Below are 14,823 nucleotides of genomic sequence, written 5' to 3'. Positions count from 1 at the left end.
CCCTTTGGCAACAAAGTATCGCAAGCAGATCTGTTGCAGCAGCAGACTGTCTATTGCTGTGCTGCAAGCTATAACAATGTTACACTTCGTAATATAATGTTACACTGCAGCAGTTCACAGACTGCAGCGCAGTCAGAAGTCAGCCATTTCGATAGCCCTGAGAGGAGGATATTCGCCGATCGATCACAGGAGAACGGATCGATCGGCAGCTTAGGTAATTATTTCTCATTAAAACCACTGCATATTGTCAAACAAACAAACAAGCAACACGAAAAGGTGTAGCTAAGACTGCTGGAATTATTTATAATAATGCACACAAAATAAAGAGGCTTCTACAGTACTATCATATTTATTTAAAATAAACACCTTTACAGCAACCACCTTAAATACTGAAAACCCTGAGTTGCTCTTTCATATTTTAAACAATATAAACTTTTGCATATTCTTTTATTCTGCTTAACCAAGCATAAAAAGTAGCATTTTCGCTAACACACAAATCGCTTATTTATTTTCATTTTTAATATATTAAAGCCAACATACTGAATAAAACATGCTGAAAAAAAACACAAGTAATATTGGGGTTTCAGAAGGAAATAGTTAAAGTTTGTATCCAATGTGTCTGTCTCGATAAGACAAGGTTTTAACTCATTTGGAGCCAGAGGGAGTTTCAAGGCACTGGCATTCAATAGGTTAATATAAGCGATATAGACGGTAGAAAGTATAACGTGGAAATCAGATCTGGGGGATTACTAAGGTGATTTATTCATAAATCAAACTCTTTGAAGTCTACATGGGAAACAGCTCTGTGCTGCCCAGAGGAGTGGAACGCGTCGGAGTAAGCCGCTGGAGTTGACGTGTGGACACTATATTGCAGGCTTTGGGCCTTCTGGATTTCAATTCAAATAAAATAAATAGGAAATAAAATGAGAATATGATTGGGTCTCTGTTACTGGGCCTCACAGGGAGATAATTTTCAAGATATTTTTTTTTTGGGGGGGGGGTACATTTTGAGATGCAGAAAGTTATGCTGTTATAGAAAGTTATAACTGTTGAGGTTGGCTACATTGAGATTCACTCCACAAGTCAGGTCAGACGGCTTGACAATGGGTTACCACGGGTAACAACACCAGTCCTCCAGACCCCCCACCAGGTCAGGTTTTCATTATATCCCTGCTTCAGCACAGGCGCTCAATCAGTCCCATCTTCAGCACATGTGGCTCAATCAGTAATTATCCAAGATATGCTTAAAACTTGACCTGTTGGCGACATTGAGGATTGGAGTTGAGATTCCTCCCCCCTCCCCCCGAGTTAGACATTCTGGGAACTGATAAGGTTCCCGTCTAATAGATACAGACGTCTTCCAGTGAGCGAAACGCGCTGACTTCTGGAGGTTTCCGATAAGCGAGCTGCACCCGGCCTCACAGGACACAAATGAACCATCGGCAGTGACATGGTTACGGGGTCCCCTCTGGGTGAATGACACCTTCCCACAGAGATCTAACTCCTGGAAGTATTTTGAAATCATGTAAAGTTAAATGCGGAGGCTGACACTTGTCGGGGGTTCGATGCTCCTTGTGTCTGATATCACTATGCGCTGAGCAAGAGTTTGCACAGGCAAAGCCCCCTCTCTCCCTCCTTATCACAAGGACAGAGTGGGCTAGAGGCAGAGAACACACTTTGACAACTTTGGTTGACAAGCGCCCACTTTTCAGAGAACCCCCCCCCCCCATCAAATTAAACCAGTGAAATCTTTGCCATAAGCCTTGTTATATTTATTTAGGGAAGACTATGACATTTGGGGGGGGTGAGGTTAAATCGGACCTTCCTAACCAGGTAAGAAAATATATATATATTTCAGAATATCACACTCTGTTGGAAGACATATCGTGCGGTAGATAACATTCACTTCTTCTATTAACCCCTTCAGTGCTCCAGATGGCGGGTGCAAAGCAGTGCAGACCGGAAAAAACAAATTCATTCCTATGCAGAGCAACGCGCGGCCACAAGTACGTTATTACAGCGAGGCGCTGGCGAATATTCTCCGTGCAGGGGCGGGCGTTTTACCTGCGCGAGGCGCACAGCGGGGTATGTGGGAATACTGCGTTGTATAATGTATAGTATATGCACTGCAGGGCGCCGTGCAGATTTGAAGACACGTGTGTTAAATAGCTGCACTCCGCTATATATATATATGTGTATATACACACACGCTGGTTTGCATGTGTATACTGGAATAGATGCAGTGCATATCCGTGGGAAAGGCTGCATTACACGCCCTGCAGTGCATTGCACATGTGTATTACATGTGCTGTATATCTGTCCCTGTATGTATATAGTTCTTTACAAAGCCCCTTTCCAGGCTCAAAATAGAGGGGCTATATAAATGGCCGATATGTCCCCCTGCGCCTGGATTTCCTGTGCGTCCGCTCACTCCTCTATTTTCAGCGTGACCTCTGTAAACACGCCTGGCGCTGGCCCGTTGGATGCTGCTTCGGCCTGTCTAGCGGTGTCTCCCGGGTTGGAGTCCTCCTCGGGGTGACGGGCCTCTCGGGGTTCTGTGACCTCCGGGACGTGCGACTCCAGTTCACTGTGAATCTCCAGTTTGTCTCCTTGCCGGTTGGATGTCTTCACCTGGCCGTTCTGAGCCGGGACGGTGCCGGCGACGATATCATAAAGAAACTGATAGTGCTCCTAAAAACCCAACGTAAAGATAATGGATCAGTCCTCACTGCCAGGGGGGCCCGCTCTGCGTGTTATTATATCTCTGCGTGTTATTATATCGCTCTGTGTGTTATTATATCGCTCTGTGTGTTATTATATCTCTGCGTGTTATTATATCTCTGCGTGTTATTATATCTCTCTGTGTGTTATTATATCTCTCTGCATGTTATTATATCTCTGCATGTTATTATATCGCTCTGCGTGTTATTATATCTCTCTGCATGTTATTATATCTCTGCGTGTTATTATATCGCTCTGCGTGTTATTATATCTCTCTGCATGTTATTATATCTCTGCGTGTTATTATATCGCTCTGCGTGTTATTATATCTCTCTGCATGTTATTATATCTCTGCGTGTTATTATATCGCTCTGCGTGTTATTATATCTCTCTGCATGTTATTATATCTCTGCGTGTTATTATATCGCTCTGCGTGTTATTATATCTCTCTGCATGTTATTATATCTCTGCGTGTTATTATATCGCTCTGCGTGTTATTATATCTCTCTGCATGTTATTATGTCTCTGTGTGTTATTATATCTCTGCGTGTTATTATATCTCTGCGTGTTATTATATCTCTCTGTGTGTTATTATATCTCTCTGCATGTTATTATATCTCTGCATGTTATTATATCGCTCTGCGTGTTATTATATCTCTCTGCATGTTATTATATCTCTGCGTGTTATTATATCGCTCTGCGTGTTATTATATCTCTCTGCATGTTATTATATCTCTGCGTGTTATTATATCGCTCTGTGTGTTATTATATCTCTCTGCATGTTATTATATCTCTGCGTGTTATTATATCGCTCTGTGTGTTATTATATCTCTGCATGTTATTATATCGCTCTGTGTGTTATTATATCGCTCTGTGTGTTATTATATCTCTGCGTGTTATTATATCTCTCTGCGTGTTATTATATCTCTCTGCGTGTTATTATATCTCTCTGCGTGTTATTATATCTCTCTGCGTGTTATTATATCTCTCTGCGTGTTATTATATCTCTGCGTGTTATTATATCGCTCTGTGTGTTATTATATCTCTGCGTGTTATTATATCTCTCTGCGTGTTATTATATCTCTCTGCGCGTTATTATATATCTCTGCGTGTTATTATATCTCTCTGTGTGTGTTATTATATCTCTCTGTGTGTTATTATATCTCTGTGTGTTATTATATCTCTCTGCGTGTTATTATATCTCTGTGTGTTATTATATCTCTGCGTGTTATTATATCTCTCTGCGTGTTATTATATCTCTGCGTGTTATTATATCTCTCTGTGTGTTATTATATCACTCTGCGTGTTATTATATCTCTCTGTGTGTTATTATATCTCTCTGCGTGTTATTATATCTCTCTGTGTGTTATTATATCTCTCTGCGTGTTATTATATCTCTGCGTGTTATTATATCTCTCTGCGTGTTATTATATCTCTCTGCGTGTTATATCTCTGCATGTTATTATATCTCTCAGCATGTTATTATATCTCTCTGCGTGTTATTATATCTCTGCATGTTATTATATCTCTCTGCGTGTTATTATATCTCTGCATGTGATTATATCTCTCTGTGTGTTATTATATCTCTCTGTGTGTTATTATATCTCTGCATGTTATTATATCTCTCTGTGTGTTATTATATCTCTCTGCGTGTTATTATATCTCTGCGTGTTATTATATCTCTCTGCGTGTTATTATATCTCTGCGTGTTATTATATCTCTCCGCGTGTTATTATATCTCTCTGCGTGTTATTATATCTCTCTGCATGTTATTATATCTCTCTGCGTGTTATTATATCTCTCTGTGTGTTATTATATCTCTGCGTGTTATTATATCTCTCTGCGTGTTATTATATCTCTGCGTGTTATTATATCTCTCTGCGTGTTATTATATCTCTCTGCGTGTTATTATATCTCTCTGTGTGTTATTATATCTCTGCGTGTTATTATATCTCTCTGCGTGTTATTATATCTCTGCATGTTATTATATCTCTCTGCGTGTTATATCTCTGTGTGATATTATATCTCTCTGTGTGTTATTATATCTCTCTGTGTGTTATTATATCTCTCTGTGTGTTATTATATCTCTCTGTGTGTTATTATATCTCTCTGTGTGTTATTATATCTCTGTGTATTATTATATCTCTCTGTGTGTTATTATATCTCTGCATGTTATTATATCTCTCTGTGTGTTATTATATCTCTCTGTGTGTTATTATATCTCTGCATGTGATTATATCTCTCTGTGTGTTATTATATCTCTGCGTGTTATTATATCTCTGCATGTTATTATATCTCTCTGCGTGTTATATCTCTGTGTGATATTATATCTCTCTGTGTGTTATTATATCTCTCTGTGTGTTATTATATCTCTGTGTGTTATTATATCTCTCTGTGTGTTATTATATCTCTCTGTGTATTATTATATCTCTCTGTGTGTTATTATATCTCTGCATGTTATTATATCTCTCTGTGTGTTATTATATCTCTCTGTGTGTTATTATATCTCTGCATGTGATTATATCTCTCTGTGTGTTATTATATCTCTGCGTGTTATTATATCTCTGCATGTTATTATATCTCTGCGTGTTATTATATCTCTCTGCATGTTATTATATCTCTGCGTGTTATTATATCTCTGCGTGTTATTATATCTCTCTGTGTGTTATTATATCTGTCTGTGTTATTATATCTGTCTGTGTTATTATATCTCTCTGTGTTATTATATCGCTCTGTGTGTTATTATAACTCTGCATGTTATTATATCTCTCTGCGTGTTATATCTCTGTGTGTTATTATATCTCTCTGTGTGTTATTATATCTCTCTGTGTGTTATTATATCGCTCTGTGTGTTATTATAACTCTGCATGTTATTATATCACTCTGTGTGTTATTATATCTCTCTGCGTGTTATTATATCTCTCTTCGTGTTATTATATCTCTCTGCGTGTTATTATATCTCTCTGCGTGTTATTATATCTCTCTGCGTGTTATTATATCTCTCTGCGTGTTATTATATCTCTCTGCGCGTTATTATATCTCTCTGCGCGTTATTATATCTCTCTGCGCGTTATTATATATCTCTGCGCGTTATTATATATCTCTGCGTGTTATTATATCTCTCTGCGCGTTATTATATCTCTCTGCGCGTTATTATATATCTCTACGCGTTATTATATCCCTGTGTGTTATCAAATCTCTCTGTGTGTTATTATATCTCTCTGTGTTATTATATCTCTCTGTGTGTTGTTATGTCTCTCTGTGTGTTGTTATATCTCTCTGTGTGTTGTTATATCACTCTGTGTGTTGTTATCTCTCTGTGTGTTATTATATCTCTGTGTGTTATTATATCTCTGTGTGTTATTATATCTCTCTGCATGTTATTATGTATCTCTGTGTGTTATTATATTGCTCTGCGCGATATTATATAGCTCTGCATGTTATTATATCTCTCTGCGTGTTATTATATCTCTCTGCGTGTTATTATATCTCTCTGAGTGTTATTATATCTCTCTGCGCGATATTATATCGCTCTGCGTGTTATTATATCTCTCTGCGTGTTATTATATCGCTCTGCTTGTTATTATATCGCTCTGCACGTTATTATATCTCTGCACGTTATTATATCTCTCTGCGCGTTATTATATCTCTCTGCGTGTTATTATATCGCTCTGCTTGTTATTATATCGCTCTGCACGTTATTATATCTCTGCACGTTATTATATCTCTCTGCATGTTATTATATATCTGCGTGTTATTATATCTCTGCATATTATTATATATCTGCGTGTTATTATATCTCTGCTCGTGATTATATCGCTCTGCGTGTTATTATATCTCTCTGCGCGTTATTATATTGCTCTGCATGTTATTATATCTCTGCGTGTTATTATCTCTCTGCGTGTTATTATATTGCTCTGCATGTTATTATATCTCTGCGTGTTATTATCTCTCTGCGTGTTATTATATTGCTCTGCATGTTATTATATCTCTCTGCGTGTTATTATATCGCTGTGTGTTATTATATCTCTCTGCGTGTTATTATATCTCTGCGTGTTATTATATCTCGGCGTGTTATTATCTCTCTGCGTGTTCTTATATCTCTGCGTGTTATTATATCGCTGTGTGTTATTATATCTCTCTGCGTGTTATTATATCTCTGCGTGTTATTATATCTCGGCGTGTTATTATCTCTCTGCGTGTTCTTATATCTCTGCGTGTTATTATATCTCTCTGTGTGTTATTATATCACTCTGCATGTTATTATATCTCTCTGCATGTTATTATATCTCTCTGCATGTTATTATATCACTCTGCATGTTATTATATCTCGGCGTGTTATTATCTCTCTGCGTGTTATTATCTCTCTGCATGTTATTATATCACTCTGCATGTTATTATATCTCTGCGTGTTATTATCTCTCTGCGTGTTATTATATCTCTCTGCATGTTATTATATCTCTGCGTGTTATTGGATTGCTCTGCGCGTTATTACGTACGTAGGAAGGCACCATTCCTGTCCGCTGTTTACGTAGATTTTTAACTGTCTGAAAAATGTCAACGACTCCTTCAACATTGGCGCTTTCTAGAATGTTCCACAAAGCGCAGAACGTTCCCGTCATCTTAGAACCATCACTGTGGAATAAATTAAATTAGATGAGAAAGAAGGAAGTGTACTAATGGCAGTGACAGGGTTAAGGGGTCAGTCCCTCCTAGGGGCAAAGTGTACTAATGGCAGTGACATGGTTAAGGGGTCGGTCCCTCCTAGGGGCAAAGTGTACTAATGGCAGTGACATGGTTAAGGGATCAGTCCCTCCTAGGGACAAAGTGTACTAATGGCAGTGACATGGTTAAGGGATCAGTCCCTCCTAGGGACAAAGTGTACTAATGGCAGTGACATGGTTAAGGGTTCAGTCCCTCCTAGGGGCAAAGTGTACTAATGGCAGTGACATGGTTACGGGGTCAGTCCCTCCTAGGGGCAAAGTGTACTAATGGCAGTGACATGTTTAAGGGGTCAGTCCCTCCTAGGGACAAAGTGTACTAATGGCAGTGACATGTTTAAGGGGTCAGTCCCTCCTAGGGACAAAGTGTACTAATGGCAGTGACATGGTTAAGGGGTCAGTCCCTCCTAGGGGCAAAGTGTACTAATGGCAGTGACATGGTTAAGGGATCAGTCCCTCCTAGGGACAAAGTGTACTAATGGCAGTGACATGGTTAAGGGATCAGTCCCTCCTAGGGACAAAGTGTACTAATGGCAGTGACATGGTTAAGGGTTCAGTCCCTCCTAGGGGCAAAGTGTACTAATGGCAGTGACATGGTTACGGGGTCAGTCCCTCCTAGGGGCAAAGTGTACTAATGGCAGTGACATGTTTAAGGGGTCAGTCCCTCCTAGGGACAAAGTGTACTAATGGCAGTGACATGTTTAAGGGGTCAGTCCCTCCTAGGGACAAAGTGTACTAATGGCAGTGACATGGTTAAGGGGTCAGTCCCTCCTAGGGGCAAAGTGTACTAATGGCAGTGACATGGTTAAGGGGTCAGTCCCTCCTAGGAGCAAAGTGTACTAATGGCAGTGACATGGTTAAGGGGTCAGTCCTTCCTAGGGGCAAAGTGTACTAATGGCAGTGACATGTTTAAGGGGTCAGTCCCTCCTAGGGGCAAAGTGTACTAATGGCAGTGACATGGTTAAGGGTTCAGTCCCTCCTAGGGACAAAGTGTACTAATGGCAGTGACATGTTTAAGGGGTCAGTCCCTCCTAGGGGCAAAGTGTACTAATGGCAGTGACATGGTTAAGTACATCTGAGTGATTAATACTTTTTTCACCCAAATCTGACACCTTTAAGTGTTTTGTTACAAGAGTTTACACAGGCAAAACCCCACCCGTTATCTTTAATGGCTCTCTGATAAGGACATTATGGGATAGGGGGAAAGAAAACAATTGACTGACAACCACTCCCCTATCCATCCAGCCCACAGTGTAGCAATTTGCAATTCATTTGCAGAAAACCAAAAGCCACCAAAATCTTTGCTTTTAGCACGGTTCTCTTTGTTTAAGGAAGCCAACTAGATTGCTCAATTGTTTACGAAAGGCTGTCTTCTGGCCGGCTCCGTGGTATTGCACCGTGACGAGGCGAGTACCTGCAGTGAACGAGGAGCGGGACGGCTTTATCGCTGCGATCCTCTCCCCTCTTGGACGGAGCGTCCTGCCGGATTCTTGTGATCATTTCCAGCAGATCCTTGTTCTCGCGGGGTAACTCCTCCTCCCATTGCTCGTAATGATACTGGCAAACCTTCCGGGTCTCTTTCCTCTGCAAATACGGGGCGGGACAAATAGAGAATTTATATCCTATTAATCCCATATTCATTCTTAGTAACAAATTGCTAATAATCTGCTTAATCTGTGAATAACTCCTCTTGCGCCATTAGAAGGTACAACTACTTTTACAAACCCAGGGTACCCATCATTTTTTTAACAGCTAGAGTTCGGTTGATGTAAATAGTGGTGAATATTGGTGAAATGTGAGTGAATTTCATCAATACTGGCGTAAAGAATGTGAAAAGCACTCAAATTTAAATCAGCGAATCAATAATCTGTGCCAACGCGTTCCGAGGTCACCGGCTTCTTATAATATTCACAAGACTTCTCACAAAGTTACACAGTAGTTGCATAGTTACATAGTTACATAATAGATAAGGTTGAAAAAAGACGTACGTCCATCAAGTTCAACCCATGCTAAACTTAGACGGCAGATACTTTATCCTATATCTATACTTACAGCATATTGATCCAGAGGAAGGCAAACAAAAAACCCCAGTGTCATATCATCCAATGATATCTCATTAGGGGAAAAATTAATTCCTTCCTGACTCCAAGAATTGGCAATCAGATTAATCCCTGGATCAACATCCTTCCCATGTATACTTATTTGGTATATCCCTGTATACCTTTCCTATCTAAAAAGATGTCCAACTTTTTTTGCACAAATCTATTGTATCTGCCATCACAGTCTCCATGGGTAATGAATTCCACACTGTAACTGTCCTTACTGTAAAGAACCCTTTCCTTTGTTGCTGGTGAAATTTCCTTTCCTCCAACCTTAAGGGATGGCCCTGAGTCCTTTGTACTGCTCGTGGGATGAATAGTTCTTTTGAAAGCTCCTTGTATTGTCCCTGAATATATTTGTATATAGTTATCATATCCCCTCTTAGACGCCTCATTTCTAATGTAAATAAATCTAATTTAGCTAGCCTCTCCTCATAAGTTAGATTGTCCATCCTCTTTATTAATTTGGTGGCTCTTCTCTGCACTCTCTCTAGTTCCAGAATGTCTTTTCTAAGAAGCAGTGCTTAAAATTGTACTCCATATATATCCATGGTGTGGTCTTACTGAGGATTTCTACAGTGGCAAAATGGTGCAGTCTTCCCTTCAATCCCTACCCCGGTTTATGGAAGATAATATCCTAATAGCCTTTGCAGCCACTGCCTGACATTGGGCACTATTGCTAAGCCTGCTGTCTTCAAGTCACTCTGAAACCTCTCTTCACCAAGGATTGTGAACATGGCGACCGATTTCCCTCCTCTTACCTTGGCGTGTCTCATCTCGAAAGAGCGCACAGTGTAGCTGCTGCACTTCTTGACATCCGTCAGTTCTATATCGATATCATTGTGCGTCTGCTTCTTGTCCTCCCAGTATGGAGCGCAGTGCGAGCCCTGGAATTACCGGGGAAAACGCAATTGTGGGAGCGCCAATATTTAATATTTCTCGCACATCAATGGTATAAAATTGGGCTAGTGGGGGTGTGGCTCTGTGGGGGCGTGGCTCCATGGGGACCAACATTAAAGGGGGAGTGGCTCTTGAATTGGAAGGCCATGGTTCAATACCCAGTCTAGACGCCATGTGACCTTCAGCAAGACAATGTATTAAAACCGTGGTACTCATCTATCTCTCTACTTTATCTATCTGTCTGTCAATCTCTCTACTGTATCTATCATATGCATGCATATCTATATGTGTGTACAACAAATACATACCCAGATATATACGTGTGTCTATATATATATTTATATACACACAGAATAATTACATACAAACTGCTAGAGATAGATAGATACAGTAAATATATAGATAAATGTGCAGAATGATATATACCTAGACAACGTGTGCACAAGAATAGATGATAGACAGACACACAGAGAGACACACACAGAGAGACACACACAGGGAGACACACACAGAGACACACACAGAGACACACGTGTGTACAATGAAACCTGCCCTCACTCACCTTGTTACGCAGGGATAGGGGCGACAGCATCGCGATAACTTTCACTTTCTTTTGGAAGACCATTTCCCAAAACTCAGTCAGAGTGTTCTTCAAAGGTCCCTGTGTAGCAATCATCGCCCGGGACCCCCAATACCCCTAAGGAAGACACGTAGCACGTCACGTCTGCTCACATGCCCGCGACACGTGTCATGGGTCCAATCCCAACACCACTTTCCCACAACAAGTATGTGTAAATAATTGGTGTACCATTGAATGTTTCCTTATTCACCGGATCATTCTGATTTTATTGCCTACATCGAATGGTCCAGTTCATTGGTGAAATGTTTCTTAATATGGGAAAATGTCGCCCGGAAGTCCGGACCATCCCTCTCCTATCACACCAGTAGCTAAAGTACGAACCAATGAAAATACGCGACTGATAAAGGAGTATAGTGTTCCCGTTGGAAAGCACACCCAAAAAAGAGGAGTATTAAAATGTTTTAAGGGTCGGGTATATCGATGATGTATTAAAGAGACCAGCAATATCCTACATGTGTCTTTTTATAAATAAATCACTTCTGTAGTATTAGATAATACTTACTCTTTTTTTAAATTATTATTCAACTCTAAATGCCATTTTAATGAGTGTTAATATATTGAGTATCCCGTGATTTCTATAGCAGGTTTTATCCCACCTCCCCAGCAGTGCAAGATCTTTGTAACACTTTCCTGTGTGTGATCATTTGTTGCCAATGTTCCCAGCAGTTTGAGCTGCAAACTGTAACAATAGATAATGTTACCTTAGTAATATAAGAATACATTGTAGCTGCTGAGTTACACTGACTGATGGATTGATAAAAACGGAAATGCAGCTATTAAGCGAACCCTGGGAAGCAGGATCTTTGCTGATCAATCACGGGAGAAGGAATCGATCGGCAGATTAGATACCGGTAATTAGTTTTCAATAAAGGTAATCAAAGGCAGCGTATATTAAAACGAAAATATATCAAAATAAATACACACACACTCAGGGGGGAGGGATAGCCTTCACCTACAGATGCTTTGTTTAAAGAAAGGTTTTTGGCTGAATTCATTGTAACATCGCCGGAAGAAGAGATCAGTGTATCTCGAAAGCTCGCACAAATAAAAGCATTTCGTTAGCCACAGAACGGTATCATCTATTTATTTTTGATTATTAAGCTTGGGTAACATGGTACAGATACACACAGACACACGCACAGACACACACAGACGCACACAGACGCACGCACACACACACACACACACACAGACGCACACACACACACACACACACACGCACAGAAACACGCACACACACACACACACACACACACGCACGCACACACACACACACACACACACACACGCACAGAAACACGTACACACACAGACACACACACACGCACGCACACACACACACACGCACACACGCATATATATAAAATATCAGCAAGTATAATCAGCGGTCTCTTAGTACAGTAAAAGGACCCTGATCAAAGACAAATTAATTTATCTACATTACACGAAATAATTCAGCTTGAAACCGAGGCTGGGTACGTTTACGGGTCCGCGGGGCGAAAAAGCGAAAGTCCCGCCGCGCTGGGGAGAGTGTCGGCCGCCATCGCGCCGCGGAGATTTCATGGTTTTGAATGGAACCTCCGCAGTGTTAACCCTTCCGGGTCGCGACCGCGGTGGAGACATCGGTAAGGTTGGCGCCCCCCCACAGCCCTGAGAATGATTAGCCCTACGTATATGCTGTGTGAACCCGCAGGGTGTCGCAGGGGTGTGTGAGACCGCGGGGTGTCGCAGGGGTGTGTGAGACCGCGGGGTGTCGCAGGGGTGTGTGAGACTGCGGGGTGTCGCAGGGGTGTGTGAGACCGCGGGGTGTCGCAGGGGTGTGTGAGACCGCGGGGTGTCGCAGGGGTGTGTGAGACCGCAGGGTGTCGCAGGGGTGTGTGAGACCGCAGGGTGTCGCAGGGGTGTGTGAGACCGCGGGGTGTCGCAGGGGTGTGTGAGACCGCAGGGTGTCGCAGGGGTGTGTGAGACCGCAGGGTGTCGCAGGGGTGTGTGAGACCGCGGGGTGTCGCAGGGGTGTGTGAGACCGCGGGGTGTGTGAGACCGCAGGGTGTCGCAGGGGTGTGTGAGACCGCGGGGTGTCGCAGGGGTGTGTGAGACCGCGGGGTGTGTGAGACCGCGGGGTGTCGCAGGGGTGTGTGAGACCGCGGGGTGTGTGAGACCGCAGGGTGTCGCAGGGGTGTGTGAGACCGCGGGGTGTGTGAGACCGCGGGGTGTCGCAGGGGTGTGTGAGACCGCGGGGTGTGTGAGACCGCGGGGTGTGTGAGACCGCGGGGTGTCGCAGGGGTGTGTGAGACCGCGGGGTGTGTGAGACCGCGGGGTGTCGCAGGGGTGTGTGAGACCGCAGGGTGTCGCAGGGGTGTGTGAGACCGCGGGGTGTCGCAGGGGTGTGTGTGAGACCGCGGGGTGTGTGAGACCGCGGGGTGTCGCAGGGGTGTGTGTGAGACCGCGGGGTGTGTGAGACCGCGGGGTGTCGCAGGGGTGTGTGTGAGACCGCAGGGTGTGTGAGACCGCGGGGTGTGTGAGACCGCGGGGTGTCGCAGGGGTGTGTGAGACCGCAGGGTGTGTGAGACCGCGGGGTGTGTGAGACCGCGGGGTGTTGCAGGGGTGTGTGAGACCGCGGGGTGTGTGAGACCGCGGGGTGTATGAGACCGCGGGGTGTGTGAGACCGCAGGGTGTCGCAGGGGTGTGTGAGACCGCGGGGTGTGTGAGACCGCGGGGTGTGTGAGACCGCAGGGTGTCGCACGGGTGTGTGAGACCGCGGGGTGTGTGAGACCGCGGGGTGTCGCAGGGGTGTGTGTGAGACCGCGGGGTGTGTGAGACCGCGGGGTGTCGCAGGGGTGTGTGTGAGACCGCGGGGTGTGTGAGACCGCGGGGTGTCGCAGGGGTGTGTGAGACCGCGGGGTGTCGCAGGGGTGTGTGAGACCGCGGGGTGTCGCAGGGGTGTGTGAGACCGCAGGGTGTCGCAGGGGTGTGTGAGACCGCGGGGTGTTGCAGGGTGTGTGAGACCGCGGGGTGTGTGAGACCGCGGGGTGTCGCAGGGTGTGTGAGACCGCAGGGTGTCGCAGGGTGTATGAGACCGCAGGGTGTGTGAGACCGCGGTGTGTCGCAGGGTGTGTGAGACCGCAGGGTGTGTGAGACCGCAGGGTGTCGCAGGGGTGTGTGAGACCGCGGGGTGTCGCAAGGGTGTGTGAGACCGCAGGGTGTCGCAGGGTGTGTGAGACCGCAGGGTGTCGCAGGGTGTGTGAGACCGCGGGGTGTCGCAAGGGTGTGTGAGACCGCGGGGTGTCGCAGGGGTGTGTGAGACCGCGGGGTGTCGCAGGGTGTGTGAGACCGCAGGGTGTAGCAGGGTGTGTGAGACCGCAGGGTGTGTGAGACCGCAGGGTGTCGCAGGGTGTGTGAGACCGCAGGGTGTCGCAGGGTGTGTGAGACCGCGGGGTGTCGCAGGGGTGTGTGAGACCGCGGGGTGTCGCAGGGTGTGTGAGACCGCAGGGTGTCGCAGGGTGTGTGAGACCGCAGGGTGTGTGAGACCGCAGGGTGTCGCAGGGTGTGTGAGACCGCAGGGTGTCGCAGGGTGTGTGAGACCGCAGGGTGTGTGAGACCGCAGGGTGTCGCAGGGTGTGTGAGACCGCAGGGTGTCGCAGGGTGTGTGAGACCGCGGGGTGTCGCAAGGGTGTGTGAGACTGCGGGGTGTCGCAGGGGTGTGTGAGACCGCGGGGTGTCGCAGGGGTGTGTGAGACCGCGG

General features: G+C 44.5%; 1 protein-coding gene across 1 annotated transcript in view; it reads right to left on the bottom strand.

Moving 5' to 3' along the window:
• Positions 1-330: 330 nt before the first annotated feature.
• Positions 331-14,823, bottom strand: part of PTPRC (protein tyrosine phosphatase receptor type C) — a 179,273-nt gene continuing 164,780 nt past the window's right edge. Inside the window, exons 28-32 of the mRNA XM_075617052.1 lie at positions 11,004-11,138; positions 10,303-10,428; positions 8,857-9,026; positions 7,221-7,356; positions 331-2,691 (exon numbers count right to left, since the gene is read on the bottom strand). Coding sequence (XP_075473167.1) covers positions 2,428-2,691; positions 7,221-7,356; positions 8,857-9,026; positions 10,303-10,428; positions 11,004-11,138 — 831 coding nt within the window. The 3' untranslated portion in view covers positions 331-2,427. The remainder of the gene's footprint in view (positions 2,692-7,220; positions 7,357-8,856; positions 9,027-10,302; positions 10,429-11,003; positions 11,139-14,823) is intronic.

The sequence above is a fragment of the Ascaphus truei genome, chromosome 10 (genome assembly GCF_040206685.1).
Source record: "Ascaphus truei isolate aAscTru1 chromosome 10, aAscTru1.hap1, whole genome shotgun sequence".
Lineage (NCBI taxonomy): Eukaryota > Metazoa > Chordata > Amphibia > Anura > Ascaphidae > Ascaphus > Ascaphus truei.
The sequence above is the reverse complement of the archived record's forward strand: the minus strand, read 5'-3'. Positions and strand labels throughout refer to the sequence as shown.